Genomic DNA, 20,027 nt, shown 5'->3' with positions numbered 1-20,027 from the left:
GATTATGAAGGAGAAAGAAAAATTAGTATTTATTTTTCAATTAATTAAAATTTTGTGATTAGTTGTGTGTAAGACAATTTTTTAGGCACGTGTCCACCTAAGAATTTTTCTATGTTTTGAATCTTAGAATTTTTAAAAAGTATTGTTAAAAATTCAAATTTGATAGCAAGTATGGCTTTGACCTAATTAATACAAAATTCAAATTCAAATTTTTGGCAGTAGTTGAAACAAAATAATAAGTGCCATTTAATACAAAAAAAAAAAAAAACAACAACTATAGCTTTCACCTATCATGACAAAAAAATCTTTCAAAAAACAAAAACTAATATTTGACAGCAAGTAACATGAATAAAAAGGGAACAATCATAAAATTCACTATGAATATTCTCTGATAAACAGCAAAATCACTCTCAATCAGTCATTGGTGATCCTTCAAATTCGATGAAGAATTCGAAATCTTGAATGTATTCTTGAGCCCGGTTATGAATCTATGGCGAAAACTTGTAACACTTTTTGGAGTAACGTTCCTATCATGACACGATCCTTCGGAAGAATTAACGTTATATTTGTACCTAACCATTTCATTATTTTTCTTGATCATGTTATCAAGCACAAAACCAGAGGACGAAACAGAGCCTCTTCCCCCTCTCTGTATTTTACTATTATCATTTGGCGCAAAATGGAAACTAGCAGGACGTTCTGAATTTAGAACATTATTCATATGTTCATTCTCTTTCTCTTTTTCCCTTTCTTCCTCAGCTTGATGATCCTGAAGAAACTTCTTCATTCCACTAAGCTCTCTCTCAAGGCTTTGGATACGAGAGTAAGTTGAATTCATAGCTTCTTTTATCTGTTCTGTTTGTCGACGAGTCGCGTCGCGTTGGAGAAATTCTCTAAGCGAGGTTCTTTGTACTTCTGTTTGTTGTTGTGGATTACAGACGGCAGTAGTTGTAACTGCTTCAGTGATTGAGCGGCGAGTGGTTAGGTGTTCGACAAGAATTGCTCGAACTATGAACCTTAGTGGCATTGTGGGGTTTTGAACACATTCGACCAGGGTACGAGGTGAGAGCTTAGTACAATCTACTGAATTGCATATTTCTGTTTTTTGTTCGTCAGTTATTTGTTTGTCATGCTTGTTTTCCTACACATACAGCAAACAAGGAACATCAAATCAAAAAGGAGCAATAACTAAAGTGGAACATTATTGTTATGCTAAGGTTAAACAAAAATGTTACACTGAAAATGGCTATATACATAATGAAACAAAATTGAATGGGATAACTAGAAAAAATACTAGCTAAATGAAACAAAAATTAATATTAACATTGAAAAGCCAAAAACATAGCATTCATTTTGAGAATGTGGCCCTCATAGTGAAAGTGGAACAGAGAAAGACAGAGTACTTTAAATTCTCTAGACTATAGAGGGACCATTGATTATTAATTTTTCAATCAGTATTAGGTACTGTATAATAAATATCTATAAATAAATATACTAGTATTATTGATATAAAGGCTTATACATTACTCCCTCCGTTCCTTTTTAAGTGTCATTTTAGAAGAATTTTTTTGTTCTTATTTAAGTGTCATTTTATAATTTAATGTTATAATTTGTCATTTATACCCTTATTTTTTCAATAACTTCACCTCAAATTTTTCAATTAGTTATTGGAAAAAGAGAGTATATGATTGAATTTATTTAGAAAGAGAAAAATAAATAAGGGTATAATGGAAAAAGTAACTCTAATAATCCACTATCTTGGTGGAAGAGCTTTTTGCTAAAACGACACTTAAAAAGGAACGGAGGGAGTAGTAGTTTTATAATTTTGTTTATACAATAGAATTTATCTATTGATTTTTTTTAAGGAATGTGTGATAATATATCTTTAATACTTAATTATATTTTAAGTTAAATAATAAGATATGGTTTGGGTGTTGTAGTTTTATTTGCTTGAATTTTATATCCTACTCTTTCAACTATGTAAGTTTGATCATTATTGTGATGACTTATTAAATTGCTAACCATTGTTACAAGGTTTGTAACATATTCAGAGCATCAAACTGCATGGATTTTCACTTTTAAATTCAATGAAAATTACTTTCTTTTAAGAAAAATTCAGTCAATGGAAATTAAACCAACTTTTTATCAATGGAAATAACTTTTGTTGACTTGATTATGATTTTTTCACTAGAAAGAAAAACTAATCTTCAGATTTATTGCTGATGAGCCAAGAAAAAGGTCGTTAGTTTATGGTTACATCATCATACTACATGTTAAAAAAAAATTTAACAAGTAAAAAATCTTAAAATATTAAAAATAGTACTATATACCCTAATTATCCCTTTTCCATATTAATGGACGCATTTATATAAAAAAAACTTTTACTCAAAAAAGAAGAAAGAAAATTGATACGTGGCGTACCTTGAGATAAAGATCGACCAACTTGTAGAGAACGTCATGGTTGAGCAACCTTTCATTCAATGAGTAACAAACGATTTGAAAATCTCGAGGCTCCATTTCAACAACCACATCCAAAACACTTTCATCCACGTCATCACCACCGTCATTTTCCCAAATCACCGCCTCAATACACCTACTCCCTAGCGCCGCCGTTGTTTCAGCCTCCGGAAACAGACTCAAACACGATCGCAGAACCGTGAATCCGTCCACACAAACAATTCTCTGAAAATACGATTCTGCCACGTCACGTAAACTAACCTCTCCCTCTCTCCCCTCTCTCATTTCAAGTAACTCCGCGGCCGTTATAACGGCTGCCACGTTTCGAGACGTTAACTGAATTTTCCGTCCGTAACAGAATTCGGCAACGGTAGCGAATGTTTCGGACGTTATGTTTAACGGTGGAGAGAGAGTGAAGTCGGAGAGGCCTGTTAGATGTCGTTTTAGATATGAGCTTTTTGTTACGAAACGTTCCTGAAAATTAAAAGAAGATAACAGAGTAAGGTATATGCGACGTCGTTTCATGATCAATACAATTACAATACGATAGATACTAGTACAGTTAGTTGCACATATTTTGATGCGATTAAAGGAATGTCCCCCTTTGTTGGGATTTTAAAAGTGAACTTTAAAAACCTTTTCAGAAAAAAACAAACCTTTCTTCAAAGTGAAAAAGCTTTGCAAAATTATCATCTAGTGATTCAATTTTTACTGTTATCATCTCCATGGTCCTAATTTGCAGCCGCAGAGATGCGGTTGCGGTTATGGGTTGCAATTGCAATCAATGCAGTTGCTGCGATGAACATTACAGTCATTGACAAGACATCTAGTTTTAAATCTAAATCACACTCTAATTGCAGTAGCAACGCAATTGCAGACCGCAATCTAAATGTGTTGTGAATAAACAAAAAAAGTATACGGAGCTTTTGAGGATTAATACCTGCATGTCAAAATTGTTAGGACCTACTTGTTATAGTTAGAGAGTAGTGTCTGCTACTGTTAATGTGATAGTTTTTCTTAAAGTAGATTGAATTATTCATAAAGCACGTTTGGTAGGGCATATATCACTTTTAATTGGAATCTCAGTTGCAGTACAATGCGTATAATCAATTATTTCAAACAAACACTACACTAATAATTTAAGTCATCATTTCATACCAGCCCCAAAATCAGCAAATTATACTATAATTTGACCTTCAAATCAGACTCATAACAGCGTGTATTACCTTAAATAAAAATTAGAAAAAAAAAAGACTATTCTTATTCATACAGGTGCAGCGAATTTGGTGAGTAATTAATTTCAACAATGCCATCACAACAACAGTTTGAAATCATAACAACAAAATTAAAAGAAACTTATGCTAATTACTAATTAGTACTAGTAGCATCAATGATGAATTGCACAAACCTTGTGGAGACGAAAACAAGTTCCTTCGACGCGAATCAACACATCCGTTTCACATCCAGAGTTGATAGACCTAAATGAAATCACCATCGTTTTTCAACAATTTAGAGTAGAAAAAAATGTGTGAGGAGAAGATTAGAGAGGAGAAAAAGAAAGAAAGAGTACCAAGCATTTATTGTGGAGTGAAGAGAAGGAGGAGAAGATGAAAAGGAAGGTGAAAGAGAAGAGGAAGAGGTGGAGGAGAATTCACGTTCTTCCTCGTAGATGGTCTCAATGACACCAAATTGGTTCCAACCCTTCATTTGTGAATTGAATCACACTCTACTACAATCACAGTTTTCAATATTGTCTGAATAATAATGAATGATAAAAATAATGTTGGTGCTGCTACTGGTATTTCAATGGAGTACGTTTTTGGGAGGTCACATTAAATATGGTTTGGGATGGGTATTAATGACACATGTGATGGCTCTTAAATGCTCGCTTTAATTTGGTTTTGCTCTCTTTTCTTTTTCGTTTCCATGGCATCACAGTAAAAACCCTAAATTTCGGTTTTTTGACAACAACAAAAAAATTTACCGAGTTGTGCCAAATAATTTAATACGAAAATTACAAAGAAAATGTCTGTATTGAACCGCAATCCAGTACATTAAAAAAAATAATTACGGATTACGTTTAATCCGAATGATTTGATTGAATTATTAGATTTGTAGTGTTTCTAGATCAAATTACATTTTCTAATTTTTTTTACAATATTTTATATTTTTTTTGAACATACAATATTTTATATTAAACATTCATGTTAGTCATATATTACCAACTTTTATGACTATTTTATATTTTCCTCTTTTCATATCTGAAAATTTTAAATACTAAAAAACTTTATAACATATATTAAAAAGAAATAATATTTTTTCTATTTATTCATATTATTTTACTAATCTATTTTTTTCTATTAGTTTTTTATTTTTTTCTCTTCTTTTTATTAATTTATTTGATATTTAACTAAAAAAAATGTTATTTATTTTACAAATTAAATAAAAAAATAAGAACCATAGACGTTTTTAGTATAAATATACAAATAAAATGTAAGGGTGCGTTTGTTTGACGGATTTAAATTACAATCTCATAAATGTTATTCCTTGAAATCGTAATCCTAGGAGTTTTATTCCCATCAATTTGTTTGGGCAATAATTAAGGTTCCAAGCAAAAAAATTGAATTTCATTTTATTTACAATTTTAAATTTTTAAAAATATAAAATGTGTTGAAATGATATGAAAGTGGGTAGTTTGAGTTGGTTATTTTTTATTCTCATGAGAATATATAATTCTCACTCTTTGACGTGTGAATAAATAGTTAAAATTTTGTGAATAACTTATATTCCTGAGAATTATTTATTCCAAGGCATTTTTTTCTTTCCCATCTACTAAACAAAGGAATAACTATTTCCAGCCTCAAGTTTCCAGAATTTTTTTTTCTAGGACCAAAACAAACACATCCTAAAGAATAATTGACTTATTAAATGTATGATTTTTTTATATAAAATATTTAATTTTAAATTAAATTTTTTTATTTATAATCTCATACATATAACAAATCAAATGATTGTTAACAGCAACTTGCAATTAAGTTGTTGAGATCCAAACATGTTTGGATTGGTTTATTTGAGTATATTATAAGTGTCGTGTTCCGTTTGAAAGAGTTTATTAGAATAATTTATAGTATTATTAAAAACAATGAATTTATTTTTATAAGTTCTCAAACTTATGAAGAAAATTTAAAATATATATATAAATAATTTAAATTTATTTTATCTTTTGAAAAAATAACTTATACAATTCTTTTCATAAATACTTTCTTTAATAAGTTATAAGCTCTGAATAAAATATTTATTCAAACAGACCCAAGTAAAATATGGAAAAATGACAAGTTACCGTTTCAGTTTTTCTTCAATCTTTTTAAGAGTAGTCTTTTTTTTTTTTTTTTATATCAATTTTGGATTAAGATCAAATTTCATTCATCCAAAAAGAAGAAAGAAAACATAACTATTTTGTCAATCTAAAAATACTTAATTCATTAACAAGTTTATTATATTCATCTCATTAACAAATATATTACACTTGTCTCCTTTAGGAGATGCTTAAATCCCAATCATCTTGTCAAGTTTACAAATAAATATAATTTGGAAATATGTAGCGAAAAAACATGTAGATTGTGTAATATGTAGAATAGATCAAATGGAGAGGTGTCAGACAATCAAGAAAGATCTAAAATTTTATAAGAAGATTTATTAAAAAGATCTTGAAATTAACGATTTAGATAAAAGCATGATCTTAGATAGAACATTATGACGAAGTTGATTCATATAATCGACCATACTTAGTTATTATGGTTGTGAAGTTAGTTAAGAGTGTGTAACTAACTTCTACATGAACAAAATCTGGTACTTAGATGCTACCAGTATAAATAGGAACCTGTGCACAATGTAAAGTTTAATCAATAATAATAACAACTCAAGTGAAGCATAGCTTCGGCAAGAGAATCTTGCACCATCTTCGTCTTTCTTTAACCTCATCCGGAATCATGATTTAAATTAAAGAGTTTGAATCATGGTTCATAATAAGGTTCCAGAGAGATAAAGATGATTGTGCAAGATTCTCTTACTAAAGTTATGCTTCACTTGAATTGTTATTTTTATTGATAAACTTTACATTGTACATGCGTTCCTATTTACACTAGTAGCATCTAAGTGATATGATTTTTTTCATGTAGAAGTTAGCTACACGATCTTAACTAGCCTCGCAACCATAATAAATAACTTTATAACAACACTAACTATCACTTACTGCTCGAACTAACTCATCTCTAACACTTCTTCAATACTCCCCTACAAACTCATGGTGGAGGGAGTGAAGACACCTTGAGTTTGGTCCAAAAATCAGAGCATAATGTAGTAGAGAGTGATTTTGTTAACACATCCACAATCCGAGCATGAGTAGAGTAGTTGCTTCGCTACCACCTTCTCGCGGACAAATTGAATGTCAGGTTCAATTTGCTTCATTATTGCATGAAGTATTAAATTATGAGACAATATTACAACACTAAGATTATCACCTAACAAGGTAGGAACTAAGTAAGGAATGTGAAGTTCAACAAACAATGATTCTAACCATAATACTTATGGAGTCATATGTGCTAGCGCCTGATAATCTTCTTTGATGCTTGGGCGTGCAACTAATGCTTATTTATTCGAGTCACTGGCCCAATCAGAATCGTTGTATGCATGTAGAGAGAATTTGTGATGTGAATTGGTTGTCGAAAGCATTAAACCATGAGTCTCCAAGGGATTGGCCTTAAACTGACAAGCCTTATTGACACAAAACACAATATTTGGTCGAGTCAAGGTGAAATATTGCAATGCTCTAACTGTCGAATGATAAAGAAGTAGACCGAACAAGACATTTGTGCCATTTTTCTTAGTTTGCAAGTGATGACCATATGTGTGTCAACTCCTTTAGCAACAGACATATTTATTTTGGATAACAGATCATGAATATACTTGGTTTATGTAAGCATCATTTGGCACCAAACTACTTTAGTGTAAGCTTGATATGAAGTTTGTTGATTAAGTCATGAATCAACTGAGGAGAGGATCTTGTGATTAGAATGTCATATACATAGACCAGTGCATAGAGTGTGATATTTTGATGATTATACACAAACAGAGAGTGATCACACCGACTTGCGACAAATCCAAATTAAATGAGTGCATGATGTAGCTTTTCATACCGCACATGTGGAGCCTGCTTCATACCATATATTGCTTTTATGAGCTTGCAAACCAGGAGTGGATTGGAATTAATGAAACTAGAAGGTTGGTGCATGTACACCTCTTCATGAAGTTCTCCGTTAAGGATCACATTATTGATGTCAATCTATTGTATCACCCACTTATATGTGATAGCCAAAGTGAGAATAACATGTATGGTTGTTGGCTTGACAACTAGTAAAAAAGCTTCATGGAAGTCAAAACCACGTTGTTAATGAATTCCATTAGCAACCAACCATGTCTTGTATTTTTTTACATTCTCATCTGGATTCTCTTTTACTTTGAAAACCCACCTGCAACCTATGTTCTTTCTATGAGGAGGAAGATTGGTGAGTGCCTATGTGTTAGCCTGAAATTTCGACGTCACTGAGCTCGACAAATAAGAAAAGATTTTAGAGAAATACTTAGTGAAATTTGGATAATTTGAGGAGTATTTCAACATGAACATTCTATCCCAAGAGGTTAAAGTCATGAGCATTTTGACATAGAAAGTTCTAGCCCAAGAAGCCGGAGTCTCTACTATAAAGTTGGTGTTGGGACTTAGTATTTTTTTCTTAAAGATATATATTCAATACTTCGACATCAGTAGCGAATAACAAGTTCAGGATGAATAATTATTTTTTATCTTATCCACGCCAAGAAGAGACGTGGGAGCAAGTCTAAGGCAAGAAGCATGCAGCAAAATACATGTTGATTTCAAAGGTGAGAGTCGTTGCAGATGGTTAGTCATGTATTAGTATAAAATAAGAACTATAACGTTAGGATTCAGGGTGTCAAATTCATTACAAAAACTTAAACACAAAAAGTACCCAAGTGAAAAGTGAGAAACGAGTCAATTGAGCGACTATGTATGATTCTGAACACCACTATTTACATATTTAAGCAAAGATTTTCTTTTACTTTTACTTGTCTTTTTCCAACAATTCGAATTTCCTTGTACTTTTCCTTTTATAAAGATTTCAACCATGTCGAAAACCTTTGCCTTTTCTGCAAATTTACTTTCTTTGTTTCATATAACAAGTTAGAGTCAATTTACATCTTACACAATAATCAAACACACTTTTAAGAGTGTATGCACATATGTCCTAGGATTAACTAGTCGGTCTTGCAAGTAACCCATTTAAAGACTAGCGGTTGTTTACTAAAATTGACGGTAAATAAATTGGCACGCGTAGTGGGACCCTTTGTGCTAAACATTCAAAAAAATTATCATTGAGTGTTCCTTTGTGAATTGTTATTCATGCATAAAAATATTCTCAATACTTGTGTATGCATGCGTTTAAAAAGTGAAAAATCTCTGCCTAAAATGACACGTCCAAATATGGATAACTCTACTTCCAACCAATAAACTAATACTCAAAATGTCGTGGAACACCCGGTCGGATCATCGACTAGAGATGTATTCATTTTAACTTCTATTGGAACACCTTCCCTTGAAGTGAGCATGTGATTGAGGCAAAGAGCACAATAGTAACATCGCTTGATCTTCATCATCGATCTTCACATCAATATTTTCAAGATCAATAATCAGCTTGTTGAACATATCCAACTGCTCAGCCAACACTTTGTCTTCAATCATCTTGAATGAATACAAAGCTTGCTTTAGGTAGAGTCGATTTACCAGCGATTTGGTCATATACAAACTTTCAAGTTTCACCCATAACCCTGATGTCGTCGTCTCCTTTGATACCTGCCAGAGAACCATATCACCAAGGCTCAACAGAATTTCGCTGTGTGCTTTCTCTATCATATGCGTCTTCTCCGTTGCCGTCAATTCTGCATTCATGGCTGCCTCTCCCTTCAACGCTTCCAAGCAACCTTGCTGAACCAGTAGGGCTTTCATCTTCAAGCGCCACAGACCGAAATCATTCACTCCGGTGAACTTTTCAATCTCATACTTTGTTGAAGGCATCTTCTCCATGCTCAACGCACCAATTTGTTGTGAAAAACGATGTCAAGAACAAAATATAATAGGGAATTAGGGAAGATAAGAAGAACACAAGGAATTGGTTATAACTGAGAAGATATGTGCTATTAGAAATATTAACTTGCATATTCTAGCTTCTTGATTGGTTGCACCTTACAAATTTGACTCAGAGAAGTTAGATTTAAATTCCTCAGTTTATAATTTCTAGACTTCATCATGAGATACTTTATCAGAATCATAAGTCAATCATCTTCCTTCTTTACTTAAACAAATTCCCAACGAGATCTTCATGAGAAAGTCAAGGGAGAACTAATCCATTTCTTGAAAACATCTCACACTTTCCAAGAACTCATCTTTAGCAAACAAGGATGTATTGTCTTTTCAGTCGAAGTTTTGAGATACGCATTCAACAAATATTACTCCTTATCTGATGTATCTATCTTATCAATTGATTCTTCATTCTTCTGAAATGAAGATGGAACAACCGTTGGCCATAGTATTTCTTCACACAGCATACGGGGCTCTGATACCAATTGGTTGAACTTGATAAACATCAGAAGGAAGAACATCTTCATCTTGGATCTTCTTAGAACATTTCGGACAACAACCCATGTTCTTTTTTCTTCAATGATCATTTTAAATCACAATAATCATATTGTGGATTTTTATTTGATAAAGATCTATGATTATATTGTAACTAACAACATGATGCAAAAGCCACACGGAGACAGTTGTTCTTGTTGTTGTTATAGTGGCTGATGGTTTGGTTGTGTTCCAGTGACTGCAGCACTAGTACCAATACCAACAACTTTTTTCTTCAAATCATCTTCATCTTAAATAGCCAAGGGAAATAGACTCGTTGAAAAATAGCTGTTGAGGACCAGCTAGCTATGGATGAAGATTCGTTACACAATGATGTTGAGTAGTACAGCCACATCAGTGTTTTTTCGTAATTCACGCTGATGGAGAGATATTGGTATAAAGCGTTTATGTACTTTGTACTTTAACATTCCTAACGGTAACATTTGTCTTCTCAATTTAAGAGGCTTCTGATGGTAGATATTTAAAGCACGAGTGGAAGAAAGACATCATCTCATGATCAGGGCTTCAGTCTTAGGAATTTGTCCACTTCGGAACCTTGTCCTTGAAGCTACAACCCTTATCTTGAGAACTCATTCTTCAGAGTCTTCAGAACCGCGTCTTGAGAGCCTTCAACACTAGGTCTTTAGAATTCTTTGTTATCAGAAACCAAATCTTCATAACTTCAATCTTCAGAACCTTCATTCTTCAGAATCTTCAACACTTGTTCCTTCTGAAGATTATACGTTCAAAATCTCCATTGGCTTCCAAATCAGAATCACTTTTCAGGATAGAGTCTATAGGATCATTGCAACAACAATATTAGATGTCCTAAGATCTTTTCGTTTCTAATCAGATACAGAAGCATACCTGTTTCTCCAAAATGTTTGCGACTTGTGTTACACATAGTAACTTGCATATGGTCTTTAGTATTCATCTTAATGGTGTCTGTTTAATCTGATAACTTTGATGAACATAGTCTAGCACATAACACATGCAAATGTTTCTTTCACAAATACTCCATTGTTATCATCAAAACACAAAGACGTAATTCAAAACCAAAGCTTGTTCTTACAACTCCTTCCTCAGTCCATACAGAGTTGGAACCAACTAGAGAGTGTTTTTTGAGCAATTCTACATGAGCCAGTAGAAAATAAGCCTTAAGGAACTGGTCAATGTTAGGCGTAAAATGCTCGAGTCAATTGATGATTATCTGAATAGGTTCAGACTTCTTAAGGCAAGATGTTTTACATAAGTCCCTGAACATGATTTGTTCAAAATGAACACATGATTTACGCACTTAATACCTCAGGGACATGACACAATTGGCAGACAAGATTCACCAAGTTGAACGCTTAAAAGCTGAGAAGGCCAAATCAAATAAGTACAACAAAAAAGAAAATGTCTCATATGTAGAAACAAAATGGTTATCTATCAGATTTAGTTGAAGAATACATCGATGAGAGCAAAGTCCATGAGGCAGAACTAAAGCCGGAACCTCCATATGTCTGTAAGTTATTAAAACCATGTAATGAGAAAAACCCTGTCGAGTTTAGCAAAAATGGAAAATTCAATACTAAGATATATACTTTTGATATAACAAAATGTGAAGAGATTTTTGATCTGTTGGTTACTGATAGGTAAATTATAGTGCCTTCGGGCATAAAAACTCCTCCATTAGAGCAATCATTATGAATGACCTCATGGGTTTAGTGAGCCAAAATTGCGAGGTTTATAGTTTGGTAGCACATGCAACACACATAGCCCATGGGGGACCTATTTAAACATTATTATTGCTTTTATGTATTATTTGTATATTATGTGTAATATTACTCAGACATTTACATAACAATGTTTATTATATAACATTTTGTCATTCCCCTAGATGCATGGTGATCATAACTTAACATTTGACAAACGATTGCATAATTTAAGAAAAAGATGATAATAAATAAAAAAACATAAACACTACCAGATGATTATGGACGTTTCAACATCTGGATTAGGTCGTCCACCGATCTAGAAATTGTCACATCAAACTTCAGTTCCTTAGTCATCCTACAGTCATATGATTTCCATATAACTTTCAAATCTTCATCGGTCTTCAACTCAATAAGGTTGTAGTTCACCCTTCCGTTGGTATTAATCCAATCTTCACAAAAATCGATATTTCTCACCTTTTCTGTTACCCGTATCAAGCAACAAATTCTTCAACTTAAATATCAAGACGGTGATACATGTGCTCTCTGTCGGAACCTGAAACTCTATGGGAGTTTTCTCTTTGTTGAAGTACACCTCTGCCTTAGACGAATACTGAGGAAGAGACATTTTAAAATGTTATTTTGAGCAATACCCCATGACCCATATTTATACAACTTTTGAGTTATTTTGGACCACACAATATAGTCGGTACAATCGTAGCTGTCTAAAAGTATCGGTAAAATCGTAGTCAGTCAATTGCGAGCTTTTTTATAACAACCAGATTTTTCAAGCATGAGCTAAATATTCGGTAATTGCCATATTAAAAAAACGGTATCACGCAAAAATTTCGAATATTTGTAAAAATTCGGTGCACCGAATATTTCGCATACACTACCAGATATTTGTAAAACTGTATTTTTTGATTCAATTACCGAATTTTTCGTCCGATTTTTTCCTTCACTTACCCCAGGGCAACTTAGACATTATTGAAATATGGGGGGTGATAGGTTTAAAAATAAGGATGGCTGGAAGATGAAAATTTTACTTCCTACCCCTACACTTGCCTTCCTACCCCTATAATTTTTTAAAAATGCCAATTTTACCCTCAAACTATAATAACCATTTTACTTTTTACCATTTTACCAAAAAGTCAAAAAAAATTGAAATATGCACCCCTACGCGCATCAAAAACAGAACACTTAAGGTAAGAATTCCGGTTTACAAAGATACAAACCGGAACACCTCTATAAAGAGTTCCGGTTCATTTTTTTTACCCGGAATACATTTCAAAACTCTTCCGGTACTTCTAAAGCCAAACCGGAACAAATCTCAAAACAGTTCCGGTTAAACTGATACCAAACCGGAACAGTTGGGGAAAGTGTTCCGGTGTACATGGTTACAAACCGGAACAGTTTGGAAATGTGTTCCGGAATGTTTTTTTTTGATTTTTTGTAATTTTTTTTCAGGTATGGAAGTTCCGCTCCAAATTTGTCGAAAAAATGATACAACTATAGATACCACTGATGCTTTCACAACTTCAGAGAGATTTGTCACACGGGAAGAAGTTATCCGTTGGGTTAAAGAGACTGGAATTAACAATAAAGTGACCGTTATTATCACGCGTTCAGACACCGAAACAGGCAAAAGAGGAAGAAGTAACAAAGTGATATTTGGGTGCGATAAAGGTGGAAAATATAAGGATAAAAGTGAGACTCAAAGTGCTACTAAGAGATGTGGATGTCCATTCAAAATCAGATCGACTCCGGCAAAAGATGGGTCTGGATGGAAGGTTGATGTAAAGTGTGGAGTTCATAATCATGGTTTACCAGATAGATTAGAAGGTCATTCATTTGTTGGTAGGTTGACAACCAATGAGAAGTAGCATGTTGCTGATTTGACAAAGAGACATGTTTCGTCTAGACACATATTGATTTCCTTGCAAGAGCGAGATCCTGAGAACGTCACTCGGATCACGCAAATATACAAGCATAAAAGTGTGATTGAAGCGGAGATAAGAGGTCCAAGAAGTGAGATACAACATTTGCTTAAGCTTATAGAGGAGGCGAACTATGTTTATTGGAGTAGGAAACGGGATGATTGTGAAGTTGTGAGAGATATTTTTTGGGCTCATCCAGATTCGGTAAAGTTGCTGAATCTTTTTCCTACTGTCTTGATTATGGACGCCACTTATAAGACCAACAAATATAGACAACCTCTGTTTGAAATAGTTGGTATGACATCGACCGAGTTGACATTTGCGATTGCATTTGCTTATATGGAGTGCGAGCAGACAGAGAGTTATATTTGGGTCTTGGATAAGCTGAAGCAATTGTTTGTGAAGAAAGATGTGGTTCCACAAGTGATTTTGACGGATAGAGATCTTGCTTTGATGAAAGCAGTTGAAGTTGTTTTTCCTACGACGCATAACTTGCTATGTCGTTTTCATATTAACAAAAATGTTGGGATGAAATGCAAGGAATATGTGATGAAAGACATGCAAGAGACAATAGGCACATTGTGAAAAGATGTTGTATGGGCTAGTAATGAGGTTGAGTATGGTGTACGGTTGCAATATCTTGAACAAGCATGATTTGCTTGTAATGACTTCCTCGATTACGTGAAGAACACTTGGTTGATCCCACATAGGCAAAGATTTGTAGGCGCATGGATTAATCGAGTGCTTCATTTTGGTAACACCACGACAAATCGGTATGTCATAATTCTTAAAAAATTTATTATGTATTAATTTTTAAATTATTATTTTTTTATACTTTCGTTGTTTATTTTAGGGTTGAATCTGCACATTGGAAGCTAAAGCAGATGATAGGAAACAGCCTTGGTGACATGGTCAAAGTTTGGGAAGCTATGAATTCTAACCTAAAAATCCAAATAGGTAACATTCGAGCTTCGTTTCAAAAAAAATTTTATGAGGTTGAGCACGCACACATTAGTCCATTTTATGATAATTTGCGTGGTTCAGTATCGAGAGCTGCTTTGAGACGCATTGCAGAAGAGTTATTGAGGCTTGATTATGTGTTAAATAGTAGGGAAATATGTGGTTGTACTATGAGAACAAGTTATGGGCTACCTTGTGCTTGTGAAATGGGAAGATTGATTGTTGTTGGAACCCCATTACAAATAGAAAGTGTTCATCTTCAATGGAGGATACTATCTATGGAAGGTGACTTGCCTTTAGACGAGGAAGCTGGTTCGGAGGTTGATATGAGTAATGCAATTGATGAATTGTGGAGAAGGTTTAAATCACTAGATGTTGTTGGAAAAATAGCATTGAAAAGTAGAGTTTGTGAAATTGCATATCCCACAACAACTTCATTGTGTCCACCACCTGAGAAAATAAAAACTAAAGGCGGAGTGAAGAGGAAAGGGAAGAAACCAGTTGGGTATGATGTTTATAGGGATCCTTTAGGTTTTGAGTATGCTGATCAGGCGTCTCAATCTTCACAAAAACAATGGCAAGCATCACAAACTTCCAGGAAGCAATCACAGTCAAAGAAGCAATCACAATCAAAGAACCAGGATTTCACTCTTCAGTTTCCTTGTCATATTAGGCCATATATTACCGAGATAGTTAATGTTATAGTAGATGGTAATTGTGGATTTAGAGCCATTGCATCGTGGCATGGGTATAGTGAGGATGGTTGGGTAATGGTTCGTCGTGACTTGGACCAGGAATTAAGAGAAAAGAAGGCTTCCCACTGCCACCCGTCACGTTAGATTGGAGGAAGTTTCGTCTTCAAGTGGCGACATCTTGGATGTTAGGATTTGCTGGACGTCTTCAACATTGGCACCATCTTACGCCTATGTTACCATCAAGTGTTAATTTAGATTAAGTGACTTTTATTTATATGTAACATTTTAACTAAAAACGTCTTAGAAGAATTTTTTATTTTATTTACATCTTATAAGTTTTTAAACATAGAACAAAGAGCACTAACATAGAACGTAGAACATTAAAACATGATAACAATAACATAGAACATTAACATAGAAACATGATAACATAAAACATAGAACATAGAACATTAAAACATGATAACAATAACATTAGATAATACAACATAGAACATAAAGCATTAGACTCTTGCAGACGATTCTGGACGCACCAGCATCTTCAAAACATCCTCAGCAGACCTTGTTAGGTTCACCTCAAACTCGATCGGTCCCTTAGTTATCTTACGGCGGTGTGATTTCCACATGTCTTTCATATCATCATCGCACTTCAACTCCACAACATTATAACTTATCCTTCCATCAACGTCCATGCTCCAGTTTTCACGGTACGAGATTTTACTCACAAGTCGGTTATCAGTTTCTGGCAATGCTTCATTCACCCAACTTTTCAGTGCCTCAAGTCTCTCGCAATCATTAGGTATTGGAAGCTTCATGGGATCCTTAGTTCCAGTATAGTAAACAATTGTGTCAACCATAAAATATAAAATAGAGTACAATCATAGTCAATGCTCATGGGAGATGCGTAACACCTCAAATAAATCAGCATATGTGACATCATCCTCCTCTGCCTCTACCTGCCGGAGATAACGGTGAACCAATGTGGAGCAACGAGCCCAATTCGGATCAGCTGGTCCTGCATCAAAGACAGGAACTGGAACCTCTCTACGTGCACTAGGTGGGGGCGGCACCACCTGAGGATGCGACACGCGGTAATACCACTCTAAATATCGATCAACCGTCTCATGAGGGTATCCCACTGGCTCGGTATCTCTAATCACATCTGACACGCTCTGGACATAGGCAATCCACTCCTCAGCAATCTCATCATTGCTGAGCGTATCAGCAGGAGGTACAGGCGGAATATACTGGCGATAACCAAACTGCCGAAGACACCTGTCAGGTAAGTATAGCACATGTAACTCACCCCAAACAAGAAAACCTCTGTACAGAGATAGCTCGTTAAAAGCTCGATGAGGTCTATGATCCTCGAATGGGCGCCATATGACATCTATAGGTGTCAGCTGGTCCAATATCGGTCTATACGCATCCACCTTGATGGCTCCTTGCCTGTAGGACCATCTCATCGCCCGCGGAAGCCCAAAGTTCTCAGATGGCCGCCAGTTTTCTCCTTTCCTTCCCAGTGTAGGAAAGTACTCATGTATCCAACACTGTTAACAAATAAATTAAATCATATACATTAATATATATATATATATATATATATATATATATATATATATATATATATATATTAAATAAGATAAATAATAATAGGCTTAAATGCACCCCTGGTCCCTGTAAGTTAGCGAGTTTTTGATTTTCGTCCCTGTAAGTTTTTTTTGTTGGTATGAGTCCCTATATCTTACTTTTTGCTTGCGGTTTAGTCCCTAAAGCCAAAATCCGCAGGAAAATCTGCAAGTTTTCCTAGGAATTTTCCTGCGGATTTTAATTTTAGGGACTAAAACAAACGCGAAAGTGAAATATAGGGACTCAGACCCAGAAAAAAAAACTTACAGGGACGAAAATAAAAAACTCGCTAACTTACAGGGACCAAAGGTGCATTTAAGCCATAATAATATATGAATTAACATATAATTAATTAAAAATAACATAAATACCTGTAGCAGAGTAGAATATCCACCGAGCTGCTTGCAACTAAACATAGATGCATCCCTAAGGTGGCGATAAAGAGTGGCCAGTGCAGCAGATGCCCAACTGTAGGAACTGAGCCCACGTAGGTCTCTAAACAGTGGCAAATACCGGGCCTCAACCAAAGTAAATGTCTTATCTGCAAAAATAGTAGAACCTACCAACATCATCAGATATGCCCTGGTCGCGAAGGTCCAACTACCGGCAGCACGGTACTCCACAAATCTGTCATACAACCACTGCAGTGAGTAATAAGCTCCCCTACATGAACGCACATGTACAGCCATGGCATGTCTATCCACTCCCAATAACTCGCAGCCAAGATTAACAACCACCTCCTCTGTGACATGCTCATTAGGATACCAGAATATACCCCCGATAGGCAAATGCAGCAGGCAGGAAACATCATCTAATGTAATCGTCATCTCACCAAATGGCATGTGAAATGACGATGTCACAACATGCCACCTCTCCACAAATGCTGAGACGAGGTTAACGTCTATCTTGGTCAGGCTAGTTCTCTGAAGAGAAGCCAGACCTGACCCACTCACGATATCCTCAATCTCTGGTGGGAGCATCTGAGACACTCTGTCCTGGAGCTTCGTCCCATGACCTGCGACTTTAAGCTCCTTTTTAGGACCTCTTTCGTGAAAATTAATAAAGAAATCACATTAGATTATATAATAAAGAATTCTTTTTAAAATTAATTAATTAATTTTACTTAATTAATTAATTTTACTTACCTCTCCGTACCATAAACGGCGAGCAACGTGGTTTTGGTATCGAACAAGTAAAGATAAATCTGATGGTCCACCAGGATATCCAACTGGCTGCGGTGGTGGCTGTGCTGGCTCTTGTGGTGGGTTTGAGGGACCAGCTTCGTCGAGGCGGCGGCGGGTATGTGGCCTCCTGTCTGGTCCTAATGTACGCATTTTCATGTAAAAAAAAATTTAAAAAAAAACAAAAAAAAACAAAACCGGAACAGTTCCTAAAAGGGTTCCGGTTCCTATTGCAAACAAACCGGAACAGTTCCTAAAAGGCATCCGGTGTAGATGGCAACAAACCGGAACAACTTTCAAAAGCATTCCGGTGTGAAAGGAAACAAACCGGAAGCGTTGAAAAAAGCGTTCCGGTGAAAAATTCTCTAAACCAGAACAGTTTCCAAATGCGTTCCGGTAATGAATTTATAAACCGGATCACTTACCAAATGTGTTCCGGTTTGAGGGGTTTGTGAACCGGAAGAGATCTCTGATGTGTTCCGGTTTGTGTTTCGTAGAGAGAAAGGAGAGTGTATGCTTCAGAACTGCTTCAAAAGCAGTAAAAAGTTGAAAATGAAAAAAAAAAAATTGACTTATTTATATGAGGGTAATTTCGTCCAAAAAATTTGATTTTAGGGGTATACAGGCAATTGTAGGGGTAGGAAGTAAATTTTTCCTGGAAGATTCGGTAGAGAAGGCCCAATAATTTGGCCCAAGACATTCCAAAATGAACAAAACAAAAAAAAACCCGAAACCTAATTTTCGTTTTCATTCCTATATACACAATAAACCATCCTCGCCGCCACAAAAAAGGGGTGAAACTCTAGAACACAGAAAATCCACAATGAAGTTCAACCCTAGGGTTTCCAGTAGCCGTCGCAAGAGCCGCAAGGCTCATTTCACAGCCCCATCAAGCGTGCGACGCGTGTTGATGAGCGCACCCCTCTCCGGTGACCTCCGATCGAAGTACAACGTCCGATCATTGCCCGTCCGTAAAGACGACGAGGTGCAGGTTGTTAGAGGAACCTTCAAGGGACGCGAGGGGAAGGTGGTTCAAGTTTATCGCCGGAAATGGGTGATTCACATCGAACGTATTACTCGTGAGAAGGTTAACGGTTCAACTGTTAATGTTGGTGTTAACCCTTCGAAAGTTGTTATCACTAAGCTGAGATTGGATAAGGATAGGAAGTCTTTGCTTGATCGGAAGGCTAAGGGTCGTGCTGCTGCGGATAAGGAAAAGGGTACTAAGTTTGCTCCTGAAGACATTATGCAAACAATTGATTAGTTTCTCTGTTTGTGTTTTTCTTTATGATCATATTGTTACTTGTAGAACTTGGTTTTGTTTATGTTCTGTGGTTTAAATCTGAGAGATTTCAGAATTTTGAGAAATTTATGTTTTGTTTTATTTAATGAAATGTTTAACATTATTGCTACAATGTTTGTTGGTTTTCTGTTTTGTTTATATGTTTATTTACCCAACTTCATTTGTATTTAGATTGTCAAGTGTAGTTCCTTTGCATTTAGTGGTAGAGCTTAGATTATTGAATTTAGTTCATGTTACTCGTTAGGAGGTGAGGCTAGGTTGTTGAATTTGAATAATTTTAGGGGCAGAGCTAACCGGAATTGTCTTATGCTTGTGTTTTTAGTTTAACAAAATTTTCAAGATTTAGGGGCAGAGCTAACCAGAATCAAGCTATGTTTTTAGTTATACAAAGTTTTCTAAGTTCTACTCTGGTGAGATAGAGCCT

General features: G+C 35.1%; 3 protein-coding genes across 3 annotated transcripts; 2 read left to right on the top strand and 1 right to left on the bottom strand.

Moving 5' to 3' along the window:
• Positions 1-290: 290 nt before the first annotated feature.
• Positions 291-4,280, bottom strand: LOC131646931 (BTB/POZ domain-containing protein At3g49900). Its single transcript, XM_058916857.1, has 4 exons — positions 4,028-4,280; positions 3,866-3,935; positions 2,422-2,931; positions 291-1,141 (listed from the first exon to the last, which is right to left on the bottom strand). The coding sequence occupies exons 1-4, from the start codon at positions 4,162-4,164 to the stop codon at positions 419-421; spliced, it is 1,440 nt and encodes a 479-aa protein (XP_058772840.1). The 5' UTR covers positions 4,165-4,280; the 3' UTR covers positions 291-418.
• Positions 4,222-15,634, top strand: LOC131650184 (uncharacterized). Its single transcript, XM_058919908.1, has 4 exons — positions 4,222-4,255; positions 13,366-13,755; positions 13,843-14,416; positions 14,689-15,634. Exons 1-4 carry the CDS (start codon positions 4,222-4,224, stop codon positions 15,632-15,634), a joined length of 1,944 nt encoding a protein of 647 aa, XP_058775891.1.
• A 3,416-nt stretch (positions 15,635-19,050) lies between these two features.
• Positions 19,051-19,715, top strand: LOC131652271 (large ribosomal subunit protein uL24y). The gene has a single exon (XM_058922084.1). It carries the CDS (start codon positions 19,124-19,126, stop codon positions 19,562-19,564), a length of 441 nt encoding a protein of 146 aa, XP_058778067.1. The 5' UTR covers positions 19,051-19,123; the 3' UTR covers positions 19,565-19,715.
• The last annotated feature ends 312 nt before the right edge of the window (positions 19,716-20,027 follow it).

Source organism: Vicia villosa, linkage group LG2 (assembly GCF_029867415.1).
Source record: "Vicia villosa cultivar HV-30 ecotype Madison, WI linkage group LG2, Vvil1.0, whole genome shotgun sequence".
Classification (NCBI taxonomy): Eukaryota; Viridiplantae; Streptophyta; class Magnoliopsida; order Fabales; family Fabaceae; genus Vicia; species Vicia villosa.
Note: the sequence above shows the minus strand (reverse complement) of the source record. Positions and strands in the feature narration are given on the sequence as shown.

What these genes read in the sequence shown, in the direction of transcription:
- LOC131646931 (XM_058916857.1), bottom strand. Translation starts at nt 4,164, where the DNA reads ATGAAGGGTTGGAACCAATTTGGTGTCATTGAGACCATCTACGAGGAA. An exon ending in CTTGTTTTCGTCTCCACAAG is followed by an intron (nt 2,932 to 3,865) that starts GTTTGTGCAATT and finishes TTTAATTTTCAG; the next exon opens with GAACGTTTCGTAACAAAAAG. An exon ending in TGGTCGATCTTTATCTCAAG is followed by an intron (nt 1,142 to 2,421) that starts GTACGCCACGTA and finishes CTGTATGTGTAG; the next exon opens with GAAAACAAGCATGACAAACA.
- LOC131650184 (XM_058919908.1), top strand. Translation starts at nt 4,222, where the DNA reads ATGAATGATAAAAATAATGTTGGTGCTGCTACTG. An exon ending in TAATGTTGGTGCTGCTACTG is followed by an intron (nt 4,256 to 13,365) that starts GTATTTCAATGG and finishes ATTTTTTTTCAG; the next exon opens with GTATGGAAGTTCCGCTCCAA. An exon ending in AGAAGGTCATTCATTTGTTG is followed by an intron (nt 13,756 to 13,842) that starts GTAGGTTGACAA and finishes TTTCCTTGCAAG; the next exon opens with AGCGAGATCCTGAGAACGTC.
- LOC131652271 (XM_058922084.1), top strand. Translation starts at nt 19,124, where the DNA reads ATGAAGTTCAACCCTAGGGTTTCCAGTAGCCGTCGCAAGAGCCGCAAG.